The sequence below is a fragment of the Hyposmocoma kahamanoa genome, unplaced genomic scaffold, assembly GCF_003589595.1.
Source record: "Hyposmocoma kahamanoa isolate Upper Pololo Valley unplaced genomic scaffold, ASM358959v1 146, whole genome shotgun sequence".
Taxonomy (NCBI): Eukaryota; Metazoa; Arthropoda; class Insecta; order Lepidoptera; family Cosmopterigidae; genus Hyposmocoma; species Hyposmocoma kahamanoa.
The window spans coordinates 816,103-832,418 of NW_020653521.1; the positions used below are offsets into that span (position 1 = coordinate 816,103).

General features: G+C 38.0%; 1 protein-coding gene across 1 annotated transcript in view; it reads right to left on the reverse strand.

Annotated features, from left to right (window-relative positions):
* Positions 1 to 16,316, reverse strand: part of LOC113240528 — a 91,474-nt gene that overhangs the window by 15,914 nt on the left and 59,244 nt on the right. The window contains exons 15-24 of the mRNA XM_026477858.1: positions 15,983 to 16,184; positions 14,768 to 14,931; positions 13,270 to 13,412; positions 10,701 to 11,002; positions 8,833 to 9,205; positions 6,911 to 7,094; positions 6,072 to 6,259; positions 4,892 to 5,070; positions 2,862 to 2,999; positions 188 to 407 (exon numbers count right to left, since the gene is read on the reverse strand). Coding sequence (XP_026333643.1) covers positions 188 to 407; positions 2,862 to 2,999; positions 4,892 to 5,070; positions 6,072 to 6,259; positions 6,911 to 7,094; positions 8,833 to 9,205; positions 10,701 to 11,002; positions 13,270 to 13,412; positions 14,768 to 14,931; positions 15,983 to 16,184 — 2,093 coding nt within the window. The remainder of the gene's footprint in view (positions 1 to 187; positions 408 to 2,861; positions 3,000 to 4,891; positions 5,071 to 6,071; positions 6,260 to 6,910; positions 7,095 to 8,832; positions 9,206 to 10,700; positions 11,003 to 13,269; positions 13,413 to 14,767; positions 14,932 to 15,982; positions 16,185 to 16,316) is intronic.

Sequence of the window (16,316 nt, forward strand, 5' to 3'; positions counted from 1 at the left end):
AAAATGATAGTGACGGAGTGAAGATATTTGTGTTTTCCATCCGTTACTCTCATCTCTGGACTGTATTCGCACTTTCCATCAGGCGCGGTGCAGTCATTTTGCCGAGTCACAATAAAAAAAAAATAAATAAATAAAAAAAAAAAACTAAAATTGTGCTTGCTACCGTTTTTTGGTATTTGGGTATCACCTGATCATAAACCTTGCCGCCCATTCGGCTAAACAATCTGAAGGTAGAATGTTGCACGTGAAGGTTTTTTCTTCTGTTTGCCATTGTATAGCTTCAATAACAGCAGATATGGCGAAGTGTCGCCTTGGCCACCTGTCCATTTCTTTGAGCCACTTCATCGCGTTTTGCTGGTCTTCGTGTTTATAGGCGGACACCATTTTGGAGAACCATCCTTCTGTACCTTGAAGGACCAAACACTTGGATTAAAATTTAAATAGACCCCGACACAAAACAGTAGCTGAGAGTCGTGGGTTCGAATCTGGGCCACTGAATTTCTCGGAATTTAAGTGCGAAATTGAATTTGAAATGTATCATGAGCTTTTCGGTGAAGGAAAATATCGTGATGAAATCTGCACGTTGAAGAAGGTGTACAACCTTCGGAAAACTTGTGAAGAGACCCCAACCCGCATTGGGCCAGCGTGGCGGACTATGGCCTAAAACCTCGTCTGAAAGAAGACCCGTGCCCAGCAGTGGGACGTATAAAAGGGTTGATGATGATGATGACAAAACAATAGAGTCGAAAAAGTCAATAAAATCACTAATCACGTGAGCTAACAACTAGTTGAGTGTTACCTATCAGTAGTACGAAACGACATTTTCCAGAAATAACGTTAGCTCGAATTTTTATAAGCTCGAAAGTAATTTTGAGAGGAAAATGTTTTTTCTTTTAAACCTAACTTAACCTAACCAAACCTAATCGTCTCTTTGCGATAAACATCCAACATATCCTGAAAGAACAACGGTTTCGTCATAATACGGTTTTCGGTGTAATGAAAATTCGAACAAACGTTATTTCGGAAAAAAATTCGAGTTTGTGTAGGTTACCCTAGTAGAGACCTATTTAGTGAGCTCACACACGATAGTGTTACTGAGGAGTTGGTCTCATATATTCTTGGGTATAACTCTGCGTACGCGGCGATCTACTTTCACCACGTGCTGCACTTTCGTTTAAAACACTGTTAGGGTCCTAAGAGACGCAAAATAAAAGTGGACTGTATTAACAATAGGACTGGTATATTCGCGGTCTCAATCAGGCAATCCCGCCGAGTACATTATAGTGCTTTTCTCAAATACTAAAGTTACTCATTCATATGAGATCGAATAATATAATAAATAAATAATATTTTTTTCTTTTATGAACGAACTCGGGCAACTTTCTTTTCTTTTTACAATATCAAGTGACCGGAACGAACAAGTCGTGCGCCTGATGGTAAGCCTGTCCATAACAGTTGCAGTGTCGCTCAGAGCTTTAAAAAAGATCTGAAGCATAAGTTGACAAGTCCCATGTGCCTGTAATTTCACCAGCACCCTTACCCTTCAAAACCGGAAGCACAGAAATGCTGACATTACTGCTTGGAGACAGAAATAGGTAAATGTAAGTACTGCCATACTTCCCTGAACGAACGCTTTCACAAGGAGATCAACTCCTATTAAAACATATTCCAAAATTTCTATTGCGAGTTTATTTTCAGCAATAATCAATCAATCATTTTCTAATAAGATCTTATTTTAAATAAATCCAACTCATCGACTGTGAACTGCCAAAAATAAAAGTACGTAGTGTATGTGTAATAAAAGTATTTCAAAACTACATATTTAACAAATCAGATGCTATATAAATGACGCAAACAATTTTTTTCTTCATTCTGTAAAGTTGTCAAAATTGAGATAGTACCGATTGCCAGTTCACAGACGTTATTCTACTTTTGGGTCGAAACACAAAAGTGCGAATAAGCTGATGCGAATTCACAACGCAGTAAACTGCGACGCGAATTGCTGCGAAGCGATTTCGTGCGGCAAGGCAACTCACTGCCATGGTTCCCGTAACCATTGCTTCAACCATCGCCAACGTAAAAGTGTTGCACTGCTGATATTGATAAGAAAGTATAGGAAAAAAACACAAAGAAGAATAACATCGCAGGGTCGGAGACGGACGCTGTACGACCAGAACCCATTGTGTCCCTCCCCTACCAATGGTCCAGAACAACTATACACAAAGGTACAAAAACTTCACATAATAATACATGGACCACCCTTACGGTTTGTAGATAGGCGAGGGAAGCACTCCCAACGCTCAATGCCAGTCTATCACGTATATTAATTAAACTCAAAAGGCAAGAGCTTCGCACTCTAACTGCTGCCTTAACAGGTCATGGTCCATACAATAAACACCTTTTCAATTTAGGTATCACAGATAGCCCTCTATGCAGAGCGTGTATGGAGGAGGAGGAAACGGTTGCGTACATTCTACTACAGTGCTCCGGCGTGGCCAACTACAGGGCAAAGTACCTTGGAGTGCCAAGGTCCCCCACCACACGCAAAATAGGCGCCTTGACGTCGAGTTGCGGACACCAGCCCGTTACACCAAGTACCAAGTACCAAATATCGCAGGAATGCGCGATGCGGAGCAATTCGCAAATTCTTGCGATGCGTCCTGCGAGCTCGTAGATTTCTGCGATGCGAGATTGCAGTTTTGTGTTTCGGCCCATAGTCGGCATAGTTTCACAAATACCACCCAACAACCCTCCAAAGTCTCCAAATTATTATGTTTCAGATATAGAAAAGTTTGATTCCTAAATTGATTTAACTGGTAATCGATCCCGGATTACCTAGAAGCAAAAACAAGATGTGATACCTGTATAACTCTCCAATGCAGTTTTGAAAACATCATCATCTGCCCACAAAGTAGGTATTCCAGATTGCTCAATATTTCTTTTCTGTTGTATGGTCAGATTGTCCCAGTTAGACAGTTTGTTGAACATTGACGTTAGATCTGAAATAACAGAAATTAATTTTGATTTTGGGGGAGTTCATTTAGCGAAACTAAAGAATAATATGGACATTCCATTCAATTGAGGGAGCTAATTTACCGTAACGTACGAACGTTGTCTAGGTCAAATAATAATTTATTCCATAGGTAAAATTTTTACACTTGAAAACGTTATTTTTTAAGCTACGGCCCGTTCACTACGCTGACCGCCCTGAGAAGAACCTTAAATGCTATAGAATACATTTTGAATCATATTTGTGAGGAATCTAGACACTTGTTGTCTTTCCATACATCTTCATCTAACACGTAGTCAGCAATTTTGTAATGTGACTTTTCAATTAAAATACTTTTGATGTAAGTTTTAAACATAGAATATGGTAATCTTGATGTATGCTCCGGCTTCTTATTATAAAAACGTATAGAGTTCCCCATAAAAAAATAGTTTACCTTTATATGGACATACTCATTTCGTCATCAATACGTATAAAATTAATGTTTTTGTTGTTAATTTTCTAAACATTCCAAAATATAGGTTGCCTCATGTTTATTTTTTAACCGACTTCAAAAAAAGGAATTTTTTTTCATTCTCAATTCGACAGTATGTTTTATTTTGTATGTATGTTACACGATAACTCCGGTATTTGTGAACCGATTTTCATGATTCTTTTTTGTTAGAAAGAGGGTACCTCCATAGTGGTCCCATTTTATTTTGAAGAAAATCATCAACCTCTAAGGGTTCACGCATGAAGATTCATTTTTATAAATAGCGCCTAAATTTTACATAAGGAGCAATTATTTTAATGGTTGGTTTTGCTACTCTCCAATTCAACGCGTTTTTCTCTCTTAATATACTTTGCGTAGTGAGAACCGATTTTTATTATCTCGTATAACGTTGCACTCAACCCCTGAAGAAGACCTTCGATTATGGTCGAAACTGGTCGGACCGCTTCCGACTAAAATACTACGCGAGTAAGTCCCGTTACTTTTATATTATAATGTGTGATAACCGTGTTACTTTTCATAATAAAAAAAAATTATGACATGGTTTTAATTTCGTTTGTAAAAAATAAATTCTGATTTTTTATTATTATTTATTATTTCAATTTTTATTAAGTCCCGCACTAGGGAAACCCTTGTATAGCGGGTGCCATTGACACACACATAGGTAGACAGGCACAAATTACACCCAAATGTAAGCCATACAAATATTTCTCCCGGCCCGGGAATCGCACCCGGGAGCTCTGCGTGGCAGTCCAGCGTGGTAACCGATCGGCCACGGAGGCAGTTGAATAAAGCCGATAGAGACAAAACAGAACCGATTCAGTACAGGAAAAACTTTAATTCGAGCTGAACTAGTATAGACTTAATATTTTTTAATTCAGTGACTAATCTCAAAAGTCTCGGTATTCCCGAGACTGAAACCTCAGTCTCGAGTCTCGAATATATCAGAAAATTGTCGAGTCAATATTTTTGAGACGGATATTCCCGGAACACCGAGTATATAACCAGAAATAGAGACGAAATGTCATTTAATTTGTTTGAAAACCATTCTGCCATATCATTACTGTGACAACTGCGCTCCGATTGGTCAGCCCGAGTTCGAAACAATTGACGGATGTCGTCAACTGTTTCACTACACATCGACCAGTTAACTTGAGCTTTGCTATAATAGACGAAAATTACATATTTAATATTTAATTACCGGTGTAATGTGATTCCGTTTGTTTTGTAATTAGATGTTTTGCTGTTTTTCCCACACCACCGAATAGAACAGCACGGCTTTGTTAGAGATTATAATCTTTATTACAAATAAATACAGAATATTTTTTACACACGGGTCAGTAGTTGGCCTGTTTATATTTCAGTGCAAACGGCCAAATGAAAGCTCTACTCACCATCCAAACTAAAAGGCTTGTTCTCGTCCATATAAACGTCATTCACGTATTCGTTATTGCCCAACACAACTGAGTCGTCGTTCGATCTCAATAATGCATCTTCGTATATAACTTTAACAATATGTTCGGCTTCTGTTGATTTTGTAGTTAGTAGCAGGTTTGAGAGTGCGGTTGAGAAACTGAAAATAAAAAAAAACATAGGAAATAAAACTATTTTTCCGGATTTAATTTAATGTTATAATTATTAATACAAAGATCGAACATTCAGAATTTAGCAAACCGTGTCAGACGCTATACCAACTAAGCCACGGAACGAACCAGCGGACCTTACAAATTTTTCTATGTGCTTGTTGTGGTGTCTTTGTATTTGGTTTTTCAACGAGTTTTTTAGTCGCACACTCTCCGTGATATATCCTCAATACCGAAATGTAGGCAACTTTTCGACGGTGTTCAAGGCTCTGCAGCTGCGCCTCAACTAATTCCGAGTCACCTATAAGCCTTAAGGTAAGCTTGTCGATTGAATCCAAGATGGCCAGTTGGTATTTAGCAGAGCAAACCCATAATTGACAGCAGTACTACATACACGACTGGACTTGTGCTTGGTACAGCTGAAGCAACTGTCGTCGTGTGAAGTAACGCCTCACCTTGGAAAGGATACCAAGCTTCTAGGCTGCATTTTTGGCCCTGGATTCAATGTATCTGCCGAAGTTCTGATTAGCCGACAGGTCCATTCCAAGTAGCTGGAGACGGTCGGCTGTCGGTATGGATATGTCACGAAAAGTCGGAGTCATGTGAAAGGGACTACGTTTTGTAGAGAATAGACACGCCTGCGTTTTGGTAGCATTAAATTTGACAAGATTGGCATCGCCCCAATCGGAGACTGCCTTAAGTGTCAAATTCAAACGTCTAACCACGAACACTCGATAAGACTGGATTTTTGGCTTCAGGCTCGGCAGCAACCTTGTGAAGGTTCACAAGGAGACTGAGGACTTTCTAGTGTCTCCAGCTATATGACCAATAGGAGTGTTGCGTTATTAGACTGTCGTAACACAAATACGCACGCACGCACGCACGCACGCACGCACGCACACACGAATACTTAAAAAACACGCAAACTCACAGACACGCGTACTAAATAGTATAAAAGACAACTAGAAAACAGTTCTTGGACTAAACTTACCCATTAACCTTCCACACGTCTCCAACAAACACCCTACACAACTCCAAAACCAAAGGCGTCAGATCACTTGTGCCGTTTTTGAGTACACCATAGAGCAATATAGACATGTTTGGACCGAAATCGAATCCCGGACGTTGTATGCATTTCGATAACTGAACGCAGAGTGCCTGAGAAGCTTCTGGGGTGTTCTGGAATGAGGAATTTGGAGTTATAAGGCTTTTATATCCGACTAGACAGCTTTTTTCACACGATGCCAAAAGACAAGACGAGATGATATGCGACACGCCTGTCCATAACAGGTGCAGTGCCACTTAGAGCTTTAAATCTCAAAGATCTGAGAGGCACCGTCTCTGCACCCTGAGACACAAGTTGAAAAGTCACATGTGCCTATAACTTCACCAGCACCCTTATCCTTCCAAACCGGAACGCAGTAATGTTCATATTACTGCTTGGCGGCAGAAATAGGTAATGGACTCTTTCAACTTTTCACGTCACTATAGCGAGGAAAATGGCAGATGAAAGAAAAACAATTGAACTACAACAAATCATTTTTAACAAACGAAATTAGTTATATTTGTCAATTTAATGTCAACAGTTACAAGAATGAAATAAACTAACGGATTTATATTACTTATAAAAGTAATGTACGACAAGTCGCTTATTTGAACGTGTGTTTTCTCATCGAAAGTAAAAGTCAGGTGGTGCACCACTGTCCATCGTTAAATTCGAATTCCAGAAACCTTTCCCACGCTAGCGTGGAAAAAACGCTTTTGCGCGCAGATATCTATTGAGAAAAAATGTCTTTCCGGGCTAGGGAGCTGAAAAAAGATTATTTTTACCTTGGCAAATTGTAGAATTGATTCCAGAATGCTATCGATTGTTATTTGCACGTCTATATCCGGTGTGTTTTGTACTTGTCTGTATGCAGCGTTCCTTCTTCTACTCGTCAATGCTTGTGTTCTGAAGGTACCTTGATAGGTTCTACTCATCGTTAGAAGCTTCGATGGACCACTTATCGTGTTCCTGTTAAGGGAACAAAAGAACGGCTTTAAAAAAATTTAACAAACTAGATATGACAAAATTTGCCATTTACTAGGTTTAAAAGTGTGAAAGAAATACTTTTTTGTTTTTACCCGATTTCAAAAAGGAGGACTTTCTCTTCGACTGTATTTTCTTTTCGTGTGTAAGTTACGCAACTATTCCGACATTTGTGAACCAATTTCGATGAGTCTGTTTTGTTGGAAAAGTTCTTAAACATTACACTTAAATGTGCTTGCGTAGTGTCTTTGTACTTGGTCTTTCAACGACTTTTTAGTCGTAGCGCCATCTATGAGAAATCTATTACAGATTTATCACCCAGTTAGTACTTTTACAGCTACCAGTCCTGGCGACTTACATTACACTTAAAGTTCGAATTTGAAGAAAATCATATCACCTCTATAAGGGTTGTAAATCATGGGATGAATCCAGTTTATTGGATTGGATATGGAACCCATTTTCCGTCAACCGATTTCAACAAAAATTGGCGAATATATGTAATTCCACAAACAGTTGATGTCGGTTTTATTTTTATAAGACAGTTATAATTTTTTTTAGGTAAATGGAGTTGCTCTTGACCACTGTCTATCCCTGAAGCAAAGACAGTGTCTACGATGGAACGAGCCCGCCCAGACGATGTCTATTCAATCTCACCTTAAAGATTCTCGGGTTGTATATGCTCGGAAACATAATCGCAGACTGGGAATTACATTCCCGGGCATTGACTTACAAATAAATGGACGACGGGTCTAATACAAAAACCACGAAAAAAATTGTCCCAAGGCAACCTATTTAAACGTAGTGACATGTAAAGGAATATGAAAAAGCTAAAACGTTGAATTTCAATTGTAATGTCATCGCAGTACTGTCTAATTTTGCTTGCTTCGCTGTCAGTCGAACAAACGAAGACTAAAGCGTGAATGACGCTCTAAATACAATTTTTACGCCCTGTAAGTTCGGACACTTTTTAGCGACGTCCATATAATTGTAAGTCAATGTTCCCGGGCCCTGATTTTAATTCAAATAGGAATCGATAGTCGTAGCCAACCGCAAAATTATACGCCTCGACTCGGAAAAGATGCAGTTTCCGATCGGGAGAGACAATCAAAATCAAGCTGCTTGTCTGTGCGCATAATAAAAGATGACGAACGTCTGAAAAATAAACACCGAAATCGATTCTCGAATTGAGAGTAATCGTGTAACGTACACGTTAAAATAATCTTTTTGCGACGAAATTAAAGAAATAGAGCTCCTTGTGGAAGAGCTCGTTCAGGGAAGTACTTACTTATTTCTGTCGCAAAGGGGTAATGTGATCAATACTGTGTTCCGGTTTTGAAGGGTACTGGTGAAATTACAGGCAAAATCTTCGCGATTTAAAGCACTTGAGTGACACTGCAACTATTATGGATAGGCGTGTCGCTTACTACCAGGCGCTAGACATATTCGTCTCGTCACTTGCTTTTGATAAAACAAAAATAGAAAAAAATACAGTCGAATTAAAAACCTATTTTCAAATACCTCAGCCGGCCTAACGGTAATCTACTGGATAGCCACGCAGATCTCCCGGGTTCGATTCTCTCTTGTGAGTTTGGGTGTAATTTGTAGTTGTCTATGTGTGTGTGCCCATGGCACCCGCGATACAGGGTTTCCCTAGTGCGTCATTAGTATTCCTTTTTTGAAGTCGATTAAAAATAGTTTTTTGTTTCTTTCGGTTCAACTGTACCTGAACTCCACCGGATCATCCCTTAATCGACACAGCTTGAACCTCTCATGGGATCTCAGCTGAAAGAACACCAAATCCAACATCGCTGTTGCACATGCTGTCAACTGGACCGCTTTGTCCGTTGTTGCTGGCTGATATATCGTTAGGTATATACACTCTGTGAATCTTACAGCCCAGTCATCTTTATGAAGATATCCTTCCACAATTGTGATAACACTTTTGGCAATACTGTCATTCCGATCTGTCAAACCTAGACCAATAGCTGACATAACTGTTTTGACATAAATGTCATCAGTGTTTATTGTCTGGAGTATTTTCGTGGATGTGTGTCGTGGTTTTTTTGGCTGGTGCTGTTCTGTGGTCCTGAAGAGGTCTGGAAGGAATTTGTTTTATGATATACAGGGTACAAAATTAACAAGATATTTACTTTCTCTGATAATTATCACTATGATTCAGATATATATCCGATAATGTAAGTTTTGTCTATTTAATTTTTGGCGTTTTGGTTTGTGACTTTTTTTGAGATTGTGTGTAATTACCATTGATATTTATGACAATAGTGATCTGATAATTGTCGGATATACATCCGATAATTTGTAAATTTGTCTGTTTAATATCGAGTTCTTAGGTTTTCGCGATCGTTACTCATAGGAAAGAAAACTATTTTTCCGGATTTAAATCGCGTATATTTGTTTTTTCAAACAAACTGACGTTTCGGTCCCTTTACAGGTCCCATGGTCACGGTCGTCTGTTTAATTTTTGACGATTTGGTTTGAGACTTTGAGAGTGTGTGTAATTATCATTGATATTTATCACGATAATTATCTCGATAAATATACCTTGATAATTATTTGACATTTATGAATTTAATTGGAACAATAAAATGCCACCGCTAGCAATGTCGTGTCATGTGTTTATATCCGACACATATCCAATAGTGTCAAATTTCATTCCTTAAAAAGTCACATAAATCCTTTTCCCACAGGTTTTGCTTGGTGTTTATTTAGTTTTCTCACTATATGTAATTTTTTGTAAAAAAATTAAAGAAACATAACTATGAATCAGCATGTATAATTATCGAATAATAATCATGATAATTATCGAATTAAAATAGTTATCATAATTTCGAACCCGGGTCATAGCAACATTTAACACTAGCTATGGCTGTGGTAAATTGAACACTCGTTCTTGGAAATTGGCGTTTGTTTGCAATGCCTACAAGTTGAAATTATGATATAATAGATGGTATTTTTTACAAGTTACTGCGTCCATGGCCGAACGGTTACCATGCGGGAATGTCGTACCGGGAGAAATATTTGCATGGCCTACATTTATGCATTTATGTAATTTGTGGTTGTCTATGGGTGTGCCTATGGCACCCGCAACACAGGATCTTCCTGGTGCGGGGCTATGAGCGTATAAAAAAAATTACAAGTTTAAATTTCCAATATTATATCGCAAAATTTAAAAATAAGAAATATTGCCACTCTTCTTTATCTTCACTATCACCGTGTTCTCGATATCTCAAAGCAACGTATTTGTTATTCATTTCTACACTTTTATTGATATTTTGCGCAAAAAGTTATTTTAAAAGTTACAGTAAAAGAAACCTAATCCAGTGAACTTTACGGTGATGTACTTACTACTTTAAAAAAAATTTAATTTACTGTTTTTAAATTCTATCTAATTTACATTTTACGTTGTTTTTGCAAGCTGTTAAGTATAATATAATAAGTGCATAAGTAGTTGTGCAATTTAGACAAGATCTTGACCAAATTGAATTTATACATTGTAATAACTGTAAGTGAACAAATAAACTAAAAAAAACATTTCTAATCTTTCTTTCTTCAAACGACGGTGCACCTTACCTTGAAAAGCTTTTACAATAACACCAAAAGCCGCTTCTCTGATCTTCCAATCTGAATGCTGGCACAATCCACTAGTCTGGATAACGAACCTTCTTTTCAAACCTTCCTCCATCTTGAAGATACCTTCTTTAGCGACGCTAAGAGCTTCAACGCTCTCATTAAGTATAAGCTCTGATAATTCGATAGTCTCAAACATTTCTTTTATGTATTCAGATTGGGAATGTGATATATATGTCGACAGGATCAGAAGGCATTTGGCTTTGTCTCTGTTTTGTAATTTTTGTGTTAGGTCAGTTATTTTTCTGGAACCAACAAAATGTCTAATAAACATAATATACAAGTATGTTGTCCTTGTGAAAGAGTTCGTCCAGGGAAGTTCTGCCTTACATATTTCTGCCGCCCAGCAGTAATTTGAGCATTACTGTGTTCCGGTTTTTAAGGGTAAGGGTGCTGGTGAAATTTCAGGACCATGGGGCTTGTCAACTTACGTCTCAGGATGACGGGCGCAGTGGCAGTGTCCCTGAGACCTTTGTAATATAAAGCACTGAGTGGTACTGCAACTGTTATGGACAGGCGTGTCACTTACCACCAGGTGGGCGACTAGTTCGACCCGTCACTTGGTCTCATAAGGCTCGACTCACACATGTCATGGTTTTCGCCTATAGCATATCGACCCCTCCTACGAAAAGTATCGTATGTCGAAATTGCCAAGTTTACAAGGGAGCGTTTTAAAGTTCTCCGTTTTATCCAGCAAAGCTCGTTACTCACATCATCGTCGTAGATATCGGTTAGATGATCATCATAGATCATCTAACCAATATCTAGGATTTTATATTACTCTATGTAACGAGCAGCAAACTGAGAAATGCTAAAGTCACGTGTTATGCTTATTTCAGTGAATTCAGAACTTTAAGGCAACCCTGTAATCTTGGCAATTTCAATATACGATTCTTTACGTAGGAGGGGTCGATATTCATCTCCATTTTCCCGTGACTAAGGTACAAATTTGTGTTATGCAAATATGGAATCGCGCGCCTTCGCTCGTCGATGTTTGGTTAAAGTCGAGCGGTTTCGCCGTCGCCGTGGTGCGTTACTTGCGCGCAGTGCATGTTCAAAAATCTCTGAACTGGTTCGCGTGGCGTTGTAGTTGAAAAACAGGACGCGACGCGCCACTGTAAGTTGAGCCTAAAAAAACAGTGTTTCGCCTATTGCAAGCTCATAAATAAAACTAGATATCGAGTTCTTAGATTTTTTGAATTCATAGACAAACTAGAGTCGGCCCCAACTATCATATCGTTCGATATCAAGTAACGTGTGAGATTTGTCAAAATTGTTTGCTACTGATACTTCATTTCGAATAAAACGTGATCTCGACTGATATTAGAATTGAGGTCCAATCTAATTGTTTTGTTTTTCAGAGATGTTCGAAATTTGAATGTAATAATAACATCGATTCGATTTTCACAGATAAGAAATTTGTTCTAACAAAACAGTTTATCTCTATGCTGGTCGTAATTTATGGTTTTTGAACACATCATAGAGAGTTTATGATATGTGTGTAGATAAAATAATAAAGTATATAAGAGTCGTATTATAAATATTTAAAAAATACAAGACATTAAAACTTTATTTTCAATTTTCTCGAATCTCACTTTTACGTGATACGCCCTTATTACACCTAATGCTTCAATTAATGCTTACTGTGGAAAAATTAAAGTCGTATCCATTGTAAGAACAAAATAATAACGGTTGAACTCACTCCTGTAAAATTTGATCTCGTCAAGATACGCGCTGTTTACCAATGCTACATACGCGCCTTTGTACTGCCCCCGACGAAGTGAGGTGAAGGTTTGCCATTAAATTAAAATTCGCTAGGTGACTTCCGCTATGATATGAGATGTCCTAAATAGGAATTATTCGAAATGATACGATACACTACTTCTCAAAAATCACCAATATCAGAAAAGTATCGAATGAAAGTATCGACAACAAAAGTATCGATATCGAAAGGAAAATCAATCGATACCAAAAAGTATCGACACTTTTTGGTCAAAGTCAAAGATTATTTATTCCATAGGTAAAATAAATTTACACTTGAAAACGTCACATTTAAGCTACTGCTCGTTCACTACGCTGACCTCACTGAGAAGAACGAGCAAGAAACTCTAGGGATTGCTCTTTTCAAATAAACTTAAATGCTATGGTTATGGTTATGGTTGGTGGTATGCTTAAATGCTATGCACTTTGAATCAAATTTGTGTGGATTCTGGAGCCATGTCGTCTTTCCATACATCTTTATCTAACACGTAGTCTTCAATTTTGTAATATGATTTTTCGATCAAAATATTTTTAATGTAGTTTCTAAACTTAGGAAATGATAAACTTAATAATAACGGTAATAATACGTACGCCGTGTAATTCTAATCTATGTAATTCGCCGTGTAATATAGGTACGCCGTGTAATTCTAATTCTTGTTACTTTTGATGTGGCAACTACGGTATACCGTCGTTTGAGGTATATTTTATTTATTTATTTTATATATATGCTAGATTATGTTACAGACAATACCTAAATTGATCTTCATCACAGCATTCCTTAAACATCCTCTGCGCATTGTATACCATTGTTACATATTCACTGGGTTTATCCCTATGTAAGGAGACCAGCAGCTTCTTCCAACGATTTAGTATCGACGTGTCTACTCCAACAGACTGTAAGAAGAATTTTTTTTGAAATGAAACTATTTTTAAAGGACTTCAAAAAAGGAGAAGGTTCTCCATTCGACTGTTTGTTTTTTTTTTTTTGTTTGTGTGTATTACGCAATTACTCCTACATTTGAGAACCGATTTCGATTATTCTTTTTTTGTTGGAAAGGGGGTAACTCAGTAGTGACCCCATTCAGATTTGTAGAAAATATTCCACCTCTAAAGGTAGCAAGTTAGGTGATGAATCCGGCTCATTGCATTTCACCCATTTTCCGATAACCAATTTCAATCAAACTCTGTAAATAGATGTAATTCTTAGTTAATTCTTCGCTTAGTTGGCATAGCGTCTGACACGGCTAAAAAGTCGTTGAAAAACCAAATACAAAGATACGACAACAAGCACATAGAAAAATTCGTGAGGTCCGCTGGTTCGTTCCATTGCTTAGTTGGCATAGCGTCTAGCACGGTTTGCTAGAAGACGTCGGTCTGTATCCGGCCGGTTCGAAGGAATTTTTTTTTTCTGAGTGTTCGATCTTTGTATTAACAATTTTAACAAACAAGTGGAGTAATTTCACAGAAAATAATTGAATATCAATTCAATAAAAATTTAAAATACAGCAAGTAGCGACATCTCTCGCCAGGACTGGTTACTGTAGAGGTACTAACTGGGTGATAAATCTTTCATAGATTTCTCATAGATGGCGCTACGACTAAAAAAGTCGTTGAAAAACCCAAATACAAAGACACGACGCAAGCACATAGAAAAATTCGTGACGTCTGATGGTTCGTTCCGTGGCTTAGTTGGTATAGCATCTGGCACGGTATGCTAGAAGACGTCGGTTCGTATCCGGCCGGATCGAAGGAATTTTTTCTGAGTGTTCGATCTTTGTATTAATAATTATAACAAACTAGTGCAGTAATTTCACGAAAAATAATTGAATATCAATTCAATAAAAATTTTAAATACAGCAAATAGCGACTTCTCCCGACAGGACTGGTAACTGTAAAGGTACTAACTGGGTGATAAATTTCTCATAGATTTCTCATAGATGGCGCTACGACTAAAAAAGTCGTTGAAAAAACCAAATACAAAGACACGACGCAAGCACATAGAAAAATTCGTGAGGTCCGCTGATTCGTTCCGTGCCTTAGTTGGTATAGCGTCTGGCACGGTAAGCTAGAAGACGTCGGTTCGAATTCGGTTGGATCGAAGGAATTTTTCTGAGTGTTCGATCTTTGTATTAATAATTGTAATTTAGTTTTTTCATCAAGAGTTATAATTATTTCAGACCTAAATCACCTGCCCAGGTGTGTTCTGTACATCGAATCTTATTGATAACCAATAAAAAATGTATGCTCACATCACTAACAGCCATCGCACTCCCAAAGAGCTCCCCCATCTTCGCCACAGGATAGTTCCTCCGCGACTCCATTTGTGTTAATAACGTGGGAAGCAGCTCTGGGATGTAGGTTTTCGATTTCGTAAGCCGAATGAGGAGTTGTACGGTTTTTGTAGCTTCGGAATCTGCATAATATATTGCGTTTATTAGTTATTTTTGAGTATTCCTATTAGAGCTTTCGGTTTCGCTGATTTTTTTGTGATACCAAGTTATGGGACGAACAAGCGGTGTGCCTAATACATCGAGTATATAACCAGAAATAGAGACTAAATAAGGGCTATCCATTCCTGGCAACTCATCAGGTAAATGGGCCTTATATCACTTATAAATATCAACTATCGCTTGCAATCACCAATTAGGAAGCTGAAATAGTACAGCGCCAACAACTGACCTGTGTACGTCTCCGTATATTCAAAAAATAATCTGTATTTATACTCTCTAACTATGGGGGGCTGTCCCATCGCTGGTGTGGGAAAAACAGCAAAACATGTAATTAAAAAACAAATGTATTCACATTTCGTCGGTAATTAAATATTAAATAATGTAATTTTTAAATTTTTTTCCATCATAACAAAGCTCAAGTTAAACTGGTCGATTTGAAGTGAAACAAATGACGATACACGTCAATTGTATCGAATTCCGGCTGCCCAGTCGGAGCGCAGTTGTCATGACGTCACAAGATCTACAGTACTTCAGTACATGTGATATGGATCCATTCAGCATATTTTGAAAAATACATTATATGAAGTTAAGCAGCTTGGTTCTTTTTAACTATTAAAAAGTTACTTATTTAGGGTTGGTACCCTGAAGGACTTTTATTTTCTCCGTTTTGGCTTGGTATATTGCCAGAACCTTTTGTGAGCGGGTAAAGGTCCGGTGTTCTACCTAAATAAGTAACTCAATTTCGCTCGAGGTGTGGGTTGGTTCTTGTTTGCATAACTATGTCCAATTCTACACTGGTTTTGTTAAATGTACTCGTACTAGGTATACTATAGTTTTGTGATTGTGAGTGTAACCTCGCCAACAAACCGCTTTGGCAGTTTGGTGAGAAATTGTATTATGTACTCTTGTATGCCTTGTTTGTATGAAATACATATTAAATTAAACACTCTCCATGATATATACTTATCTGAACAAATTCTTTCACAAGGAGGTCTACTGTCACGAAAAACTTACCATGGACATAAGGCTCCAACAAACTCCAGCCGACGTTAACTTTCTCGCACTTATCCAATACACCAGACAACGTGTCCTGGAGCTTCCCAAATATATTGCTTCGATGTCTGTTCTCCAGAGACGTTCGTGTTAATGCTTCAATGGTTACGTTTAGATTGTTGGAGGCGGGTATAGGATCCGACCATTCGATAAAAGTGTTCAGCTGGAAATAATTTAACAATGTTTTTTTTAATACGGAGAATGAACTTCACAATTTATCCGCTTCTTGCTCGTGGACCACCTGCTTGGTTCACTTAGATGGACCACTGGCAATTATTCTTTCCCATGGTTCACC